Consider the following 9,203-nt stretch of genomic DNA (forward strand, 5'->3'; position numbering starts at 1 on the left):
ACACAGGTGAACTAGGTAGCTGATAGATACCCCTTCATCACCTGCTTTATGTGTGAATGAAATAAAAAAAAATGGCTCCTGTTGATTGTAGGCCTACAGGTCTGTGGGTCCGAGGGAGATGTGGACCCTTTTGTTAGTGTGACTAGCTTCTTCTGACGACTCAATTGTAGAAAGCTGAAGTGAAATAATCTTTGTGAAGCCTTCTGCTGTAGGTGTTAGACACAGAAGGAAAGGTTCCCCTTTCTAAGAGTAAGACGCTTCACTTGTTTTTTTGTAAGGAAGGAAGGAACAAACACACCAGGCTGATCAGTGATCTGTATCTGTCAGGCCACATGCAAACACACCAGGCTGTACCTGCCCCTTCTGTCGTTTCAACTCTGATTCGATGTAGCTGTTCTCCCATCATCACCCCTCTAGTTAATTAACATTTGCTGTGTCTTGATATTTTCTCATATCTCTGCATTTTATAACGTATTCACTCGTGAACATTTTACATAATATTAAAATACAAAAGAGCACTGCCTAACGCTGCAGTTTACATTTCTTTATTCCATCATTCAAATATTTCTGTGATTGTCTGGGACATTGAGAAGGTAGCCTCTTGGCCATACAGTTAGCCCCCCCTCCCCCTCCCCCCCCTCACAGTTCATGGATGAGGAAGCCACTGAAGGTGTTAGACATGTGGCGCATGCTGCTGGAGACCTGGGACCCTCTGGGAAGGCGCACGTACACCAGGTCGCCTTGCTTGAGCACCAAAGCTGCCGAGTTGGACATCCAGTCGTCTTTCGATTTCATAAACTGCGCCGCAAATGACACTTCCTCGTTGTTCCTGATGAGCTGCACTCCCACCATCACCTGGCCCAGTCCGTCAGCGCAGGTGGTGAACGCGAAGAAATAGAGCCCATCCACTGGGGCCGTGAACATGCCTGCCACACAGGAGGCCACACAGGAAGGAAGTCAGCTGGGATATCAACAACTGATTACAACTTTAACATTCATTTTAAATCAAGTCATTTTGGAAAATTAGAAACATAGTTGTAGAATTAGAAACATTTATATTATAAATCCCTGCCAAAACTGACTGTAGCATTTTGAGGAAAAAGGACTTTAAAAAAAATGATATAACCAAATTTGACCTGTGAGTGGGCTGTAGTTATCCCCAACGTTGGTGATCACGTGACCATATTTGAGGACTTGATCGACACCGAATGGACCAAATCCCCCATAAGTCAGCCCAAGAGACATGCTGGCGGGCCTCATCACAACATGGAAGCCCACCTTTTTCTCTGAAAACCAAACAGCCATGGCATAAATCAGAGAGCAGAAAGATGTGAAGCTCAAAGTATAGTGAAAAAAATAATTGTCAGAATACTTGTCTCACCCTGTACAGATTTGGATATTTTCTCCAGAGCTGTAGAAAAGAACCGACAGCAGAGATGCAGATTTAGTTCAGAGAGCCGGCCGGGCATCACTTAAATGAATTTATCTTGTTGCGTTTTGGCAAACACCGTGGTGTTCCATGAAGCATTACCTTGCAATTGATTTTCCAGAAGATTCACCTTGTTCTGCAGAGGCTGAATGAGCTTCTCCATAGTCGCCATCTTGTGCTGCAGCTCCTGAAACTCAGGGCTGGCTTCGCACTGCAGACCACTCGCTGCCACCAGCTGGGCGGCCAACAAGAGAGCCATCGCCAACAAGAGAGCCATCGCCAACAACACTCTTCCTCTAGAGTCTAGATCTTAGTGACAGACTAAGTAACATGTCTGTGTGCTTTGGTGTTTAGAACTGATCCTGAAAATGATCATTGTCATCATGATGAAGTCAGATCACTCCATGCATCAAGAGTGGCGTTGCGCAACAGTCTTATCTACTAATGCCAGACACGCAGCATATTATGATAAGGGTTGAGGTTCGCAGAGACACCACGGACTCCAACACACATGTGCCACTCATTTATCTTCCCACTGTAGTTTATGGGTTAGAAAAGACTATTTTAATTATGGTCTAGTTGGTTGCTAGACCTTTTTCCAAAAAAGAAAAAAGTAAAACGGGAAGGTGACTCACTCCATGGTCCAGGTTCAGCTTGTGCAGAACCAAAGTGAAATCAGGAACCTTGTATTGCTTTTCATAGACAGGTGGGTGCTGTGGAAGCAACCAAGGAGGAGAATTTAGTGTTTGAGAGACACCTGAGGTACGGGAGGAGAACTTAGTGCTCGAGAGACACCTGAGGTTAGAACAGGAGGAGAACTTAGTGCTTGAGAGACACCTCAGGTACGGGAGGAGAACTTAGTGCCTGAGAGACACCTGAGGTACGGGAGGAGAACTTAGTGCTTGAGAGACACCTGAGGTACGGGAGGAGAACTTATTGCTTGAGAGACACCTGAGGTACAGGAGGCTGAACAATAGGAAGTTCCAGGAGACACACAGAAAATGTAATAAAATAATAAAGATTAGATTAATAGACATAAATGTACAAATCATAAACACATTCATCTAAATTACAATTTAGCCTACAGATAACAATTAAGGAATACTGTGTTTGTGAATAGGGACACACATTTGACTGTGTTTGTAAATAGGGACACACATTTGACTGTGTTTGTAAATAGGGACACACATTTGACTGTGTTTGTGAATTGGGACACACATTTGACTGTGTTTGTGAATAGGGACACACATTTGACTGTGTTTGTGAATAGGGACACACATTTGACTGTGTTTGTGAATAGGGACACACATTTGACTGTGTTTGTGAATTGGGACACACATTTGACTGTGTTTGTGAATAGGGACACACATTTGTTGATGGTTTGTTAAGTCAGTCCACACAGCTGACCATGATAAGATGTGATTGGGTAAATACTGTACGCACCACAAAGTGCAAGTTGTGATGTTTCTGCATGAGTTGGCCTGACGCAGCACACTGCAAACGCGGATGTGGAAATTGCACAATGATCCCATTTGATGAAGCAAGTGGCCTGCAGAACAGAGTGTGTATAGAACTGGATGGATCCAGACACTAGGGGCTTAACTCCAGTCAAAAGGTTTATTTAAGGTAGCCATACTTTGTTATATGCAATGATAACAAAAAGGTATGCATCAATATTGTCCCTGATATAGTATACAGGACACTTCTGTTCACCTGATATAACATTGTATATTCTGATCATCTTCATCAGGGAACTAGACAGAGGCAGGGCTAGAGAAGAGTTCAGGCATCAAGGGTAGTGCATACTAATCTTAGAAGTATGTACAAGACACGGATGTTCAAAAGCAAGACTACAGCCAGACACACCAATGCACGGAAAAATGTATCTTATTAAAGACTCAGCTAGAGTGGATGAGACACAGGGTTTAACCAGTTAAGTCAAATCACACTGATGTTTATAGCACACTTAAAACAGGAGTTGTACTAAAGCACTTTCCAGTCGATTCAATTTACAATACAAACAAGAATAAAAGAATAAAAATACAAAATCTAAAAGACTAAAAAGCTTAAAAACATGTGAAATATATAGAACATATAAAAGCAATACAAGTGAAGGAATAAAAGACCATATAGCAGAATATCAAAATAAAAGCAAGAAAGCTCCAGTGTCACGCGTCAGAGACAACAACTGGAGACAACAGTAGAATCAGAGGCACAATAAGAGACAAGTTCAAATAGATGACCCGGGTGAGATTGTGGAACTAAACAGGATCACAGTAATGATATTAATGACGCATGAGTCTTGAAAAATTGTAAAAGCTTTTATCGTCATTGTATTTGCATAAGAAGGGTTGAACTATGCTTCTTTCGACCTTGTGCAAAACAGACATCCCTGCAAGGAAGGGACAGAGACAGGGAGAAGGGACAGAGACAGGCTGTGGAGAGAAGGGGACAGAGACAGGCTGTGGAGAGAAGGGGACAGAGACAGGCTGTGGAGAGAAAGAGACAGAGACAGGGAGAAGGGACAGAGACAGGCTGTGGAGAGAAGGGACAGAGACAGTCTGTGGAGGGAAGGGACACCCTAACCCTAACCCTGGGACAGAGACAGGGAGAAGGGACAGAGACATTGGACAGAGACAGGGAGAAGGGACAGAGACAGGGAGAAGGGGACAGAGACAGGCTGTGGAGAGAAGGGGATGCATCTCTCCTGCAGTAGGCTTGGAGAAGGTGGACCATGGATTATGGCTCTTCTCAGACTAGGAGATCCTGGTACCGGTTGTGATGTCACATTGGGACCCATAAGACTGCAGCATGACAGCTTTAGATGTGTCACTTCTCAGCATGAAATTCAGTCCCATGGAAAGGATCACCCCAGACAGTCTAAAAACATCAAACTAAAACTCAGACTGAGGTCACCCCTTCTCTTTTAAAGTTGCTGTATTTCACACAATTCAGAGCTACAAGAATGATTTGTTTTTTAGATGGAAGACAAGCTTATTGTCCTCCAAAATGACTAAGCAAATATTTTGTATTTCCGTGGTCAGTTGTAAAAAGGACAACTTCAGTAGTGTAATCTCAGAGGAGAGGAGGTATAGTCTACTGCGTTCTGCTTTTTCTCAAAGCAAAATATTCTATACATGTCTACGGCCATTGACACGCACTGTGTCAGGTAACACACACACACACTGTAAATTGTGAATTAAGCTCCTTAAAGGCTTCTGATTAATTCTCTACAGTCTGGTGAAGGTGACGTCTATGTACAGTATGTAGAAGGTAGCACTAGTGGTCATCAGAGAGTATTACACTTTAACTTTAAGAGAAGCAGCACATGGAGGAGGAACTGAAAGAAGCCACCTCTCTAGGGCTCTTATCATCATCACAAGTAGACACTTCTTATTATGTCCTGACCGAGTCCTGGTTGTCTCAACATCTCTGAGGATTTTTCAAGAGCACACATTTTGGTAATGTTTAATGTTTAATTTGATAGTTTTATATGAGACCCTCTGGTTCTGTTATGTGTGTATTTGAGGTTACGGTTTTGTGGGTTTTTAAGTTGATAGTATGACACACTAGCCTTTTGAATGTTCTGTGATCTCTACTTGCCGACTTTATGTTCAGGCATGAAACAACATAGACAACTAGATTACACAATACATTCATGTAGTTTAAAAAAAAACACAGCAAAATGTGTCTAGTTGCGCCAATTCATACATACATTTTTAGTTTCACTCACCATGTCATCAACATCCTAGTGTTGTGTTTGTTTTGCATCATTTGATCTGCCTTTAAGTGTAATAATAAAGGACATCAATGCCATGTCAATACCAAGACAATCATTAATATGTACTTTCTCCCTCATGCCTCATCAGACTGAGTTCACACCATGAACCACACCATGAACCACACCATGGACACGAAGGAGAGATTCTTATATCACTCTGTCGGATCTCATGGTGAGAACGTCTTCTTGTCTGTGTTCTACACCATTGTCCTAGTCCTGTCAGTGCCTGCCAATGCCATGGCACTGTGGGTGTTCTGCCACCCAAAGAATGGATCCTCTTCGGCCAGAGTCTTCCTCACTCACCTAGCGCTGGCTGATATGTGCTACGTGCTGCTCCTGCCCATGCGTGTGGTCTACCACGCGTCCGGTGGGGACTGGATCCTCGGGGAGGCAGCCTGTCGTCTGTCTGGCTTCCTGTTTTACCTCAACCTGTACTGCAGCCTCTACTTCATGACCTCGATCAGCTTTGATCGCTTTTTGGCAGTGGTGTTTCCCATCAGATCTCTGTCCTGGAGGAAGCCAGCCTATGCCAAGGTGGCGTGTGCCATTCTCTGGGTGACCTTGACTGTGTCTATGGCTCCGGTGATGGCGTCGAAGCAAACCATGGCCATTCCGCTGGGTGTTCACAACGTCACCGTGTGCCAGCAGCTGTACTTGGAGAGGACGTCCCCGCTTGCACTGCGCTCCCTCGCCGTGGCCTTCGCACTTCCCCTCGTCGTTCTCAGCCTGTCCTACGTGCTCATTTTGTTCAAGCTCAGAGCCGTAAAACGGCAAACACCAGTGCACTTGAAAGCCAAGAGAATGGTTGTTCTCACTTTGGTCAATTTCCTGGTGGCCTTTCTACCGTACCACATACACCGCTTCTTTTACATCGTGCGTTACAATCAGCACAATGTAAGTGAGGAAGAAGTTACCTCTTTGTCACTAGGAAACCGAGTGACATCAGCTCTGACTTGTGTCAATGGTGTCATAGATCCCCTCATGTACTTCTTCCTGACTGAGACGTACCAGAGGGCACTGCTGAAGTTGCTGGGACGAGCTGAAAGCGCAAAGACTGATCAACACTCTAAACCAGGGTCTGGCACGTCTTCAGCTTTTTAATTTCAGTCCCCTGATTCAACCTTCCAGATGTGTGTATTAAGTTCTGAATGTAATGTTGAGAATCTGCAAAATCCATAACCACATAATAAAAGATTTTTGTTTTTTCAGATTTTTTTTTATTTAAAATGTTTTCATTCAGAGTGTTTCTTTTGAAATGAGCGTGACGTGTTATTTGATCATCCTCAAAATGTATGCGAGGAAATGTGTTCCTGAAGAGCTTTCCTGCTTCTTGGGGTTCAGGTATGTCAAGCAGCAACCAACTCTCACTTTATGTGGGTCACTTTGAGCCAAACGAAAACGTTCCACGGATAACACATGCATAAATATCTTTTTAACTCAGCAGGTTTTGAGAAAACTATTTTTAAAGAATAAACTACATTTCAAAAATGAAGGATGCATTCACTTGTGTAAATATTAAAGAGTCAATATGTAACACTGACGGCAAGCGGCAACTAGTCCTACACTGTAAGTGGATCAGCTAATGTATATATTTGCAATTATAAACCAGATCTTGTGGATTTTAGCTGTCAACGTAGTTTGCACAGCTGGCTACAATAGCCAAAGCTAAGCCCTTTATCCACAAAACAAAAGCCCACTGCTCCGAAAATACACACAAACAACTTGGAGTTACTACTTAACAGGCAACATAACATATTGCTCACTCTAACAGATAGCATACAAATCATTTCACATTTATTTCGTAGCCTACTGTTCTTCCTTGTTGCAGCCCAATTCAGGTCGCAGTTATGAAGTGCCAGTGAGGACTGGTCAGGTGTTGGTGATACGAGAGACAGAGAGGGCGGAGAGAAGAATGGCAAGGCTTTTAAGGTCGGGTAGAATATAGAATCTAGATAACGTAGGTAGAAGTTCCCAAGACAGAGCTCATACATTATAACCTGGAGGGGTGAGACTACTGATAAGGACATAGGTGCTCATTAAGAGTCAGCATCTTGAAAGTTGCCTCGGCAATTAGTGAGCAGAATATTCTGATTGGCTGAGCTTGGATCAAATGTATAGGTTTGAGAGAATATTCTGATTGGTTCAAGCTTGGAAACGTTTTGGGTTTTCAATAGATTCAACTTCGATAAGTTTTGGGTTTTTTGATTGGAAAAGCATAGTGACGAAATATGCCATTTAAAAGTGAGTGCACTGGTTTTAGAACTCTGAAAAGTCTGCAAGATTGAATAAAATTCAGTTCATCGCATTCAGCCTTCTGACTCTCATTGAAGTATCAACTCTAAGATTTGAAGAGGTTGTTTTCGCTACAACAAACTGACATTGATGAAAAAGTTATATGAACAGAAACTTTCAGAGCTTGTAGCTGGAAGCTAAAATTATTTGAAAGGGAGAAGAGAAAACAGTGTGGGTTAGCTGTGTGAGAGTGAAGAAGTCATTTTTTCAACTGAATGGAACACTTCTGATAATTCCGACCGATAACTGTCAAGCGATTCACAAATGTATTTTCTGATTCCCATATATATGTCACGACATTCACAAATGTAAACGCTGTTACATTTATTTACAGACTGATGAACGTGCTTTTACAAAGTGGTCACCATTGGAGAGCAGAGAGATGTTTTACTTCATGTAATCAGTTGTTTATTCATTTTAGAAGTGAATTTTTTTTTAAAGACTGTAAATGAGATGATACATCACTGAACTTTCTTCTCTCTGAAAACCTTTATTTGTGAAATGTGTATGAATATGTACCTACTACAAGCTTTTCATTGAAATGCTAGCAGAAAGTCTAAAATAGAACCTGTCAGTCCTGATCTTTCTAAATCTTAGTTTGTCAGAAAGAAAATAGAGGATATGAGACTATAATGTAGGACATTAGAAAAACTGTTTTTCAGTTACAATACAGTTACAGTTACAATACAAGTAAATGATAAGTTATGCTACATGTTAAAATGTAACATGTTAACAAATCACTCTTCACATTAAGGATAGAACCATTTTCAGTCCATTTATAAACATGGCCACACGTTAGCATCAGCAAGCAAGGGAAACTGGGATTTTTCAACCTGGGCCCTATTTTTAGTTCTTCTTGGGTCCAAACTTTTACTAAGGACAATTAATGATTGAAATATTAGTTCTGAGTTAGAACCGCAAAATGTCTACACAATGGAATCCTATGTCGCTTAAATATCAACTCTTGTTATCCATATTTAATGAATGAATTGCTGCATATAACTGTGTTTGTTTGTACCATTCATTCTGCTATTCTGTCTTATTTCAACACCACAGCTTTTCATCAGTGTGTTCATTCAACACCACAGCATTTCATCAGTGTGTTCATTCCCACGAGTCTTTACACCCGACTTCCTCTCCAACCACCCAAAGTTGATCTTGCAGTAGATCTCGTCAGGTTGTATAATTTCTGCAAAGCCTTAGTGAATGAAGCTAAATTGACCTAAAATATCTTATAAAAGTATTTTGTTGACCTGAAAGGTACAGAAAGTAAACGGCACATCACCAGCTGTGAATTCAACACAACACACCACACTGTGCATCAATAGATTGGGTTTACTTCAAAGGCCTTTGTGATGACATTGACTTGCAACTCCATTTTGTGTGAAAAAACAGAAAAAAAACCAGAAGTCATTACAGGGAAAGAGCAACACCTAATTTGAAGTGGCGGTTCATTTATTAGTCATTCTTTAATATGTTGAGGCGATAAATAGAAGACATTAGAGCACATATACGCACATATAATATGGTTAGAAAGCAGCTCTGTTTACATAATGAACAGACTAAAAGGCACTTTCCTTTTGATTTGAACTCATGTCATTGAGCAAAATAAAGTGTAATCTAAAGTAAGAGCTATCTTAAAGTGTATAGCACCTACTACTTGACTCAGGATATGATGTCCCAAGTCAGAGGGTCTCAGGA

At 41.6% G+C, this 9,203-nt stretch overlaps 2 protein-coding genes across 2 annotated transcripts; one reads left to right on the plus strand and one right to left on the minus strand.

Moving 5' to 3' along the window:
* Window positions 1–624: 624 nt before the first annotated feature.
* On the minus strand, window positions 625–1,760 carry LOC116221163 (complement C1q-like protein 3). The gene is made up of 4 exons (XM_031571059.2): window positions 1,532–1,760; window positions 1,382–1,411; window positions 1,137–1,286; window positions 625–926 (listed from the first exon to the last, which is right to left on the minus strand). The coding sequence occupies exons 1-4, from the start codon at window positions 1,704–1,706 to the stop codon at window positions 640–642; spliced, it is 642 nt and encodes a 213-aa protein (XP_031426919.1). The 5' UTR covers window positions 1,707–1,760; the 3' UTR covers window positions 625–639.
* Window positions 1,761–4,757: 2,997 nt separating this feature from the next.
* Window positions 4,758–6,598, plus strand: LOC105912577 (uracil nucleotide/cysteinyl leukotriene receptor). Its single transcript, XM_012841555.3, has 2 exons — window positions 4,758–4,890; window positions 5,299–6,598. Exon 2 carries the CDS (start codon window positions 5,313–5,315, stop codon window positions 6,309–6,311), a length of 999 nt encoding a protein of 332 aa, XP_012697009.2. The 5' UTR covers window positions 4,758–4,890; window positions 5,299–5,312; the 3' UTR covers window positions 6,312–6,598.
* The last annotated feature ends 2,605 nt before the right edge of the window (window positions 6,599–9,203 follow it).

The sequence above is a fragment of the Clupea harengus genome, chromosome 7 (assembly GCF_900700415.2).
Source record: "Clupea harengus chromosome 7, Ch_v2.0.2, whole genome shotgun sequence".
NCBI lineage: Eukaryota > Metazoa > Chordata > Actinopteri > Clupeiformes > Clupeidae > Clupea > Clupea harengus.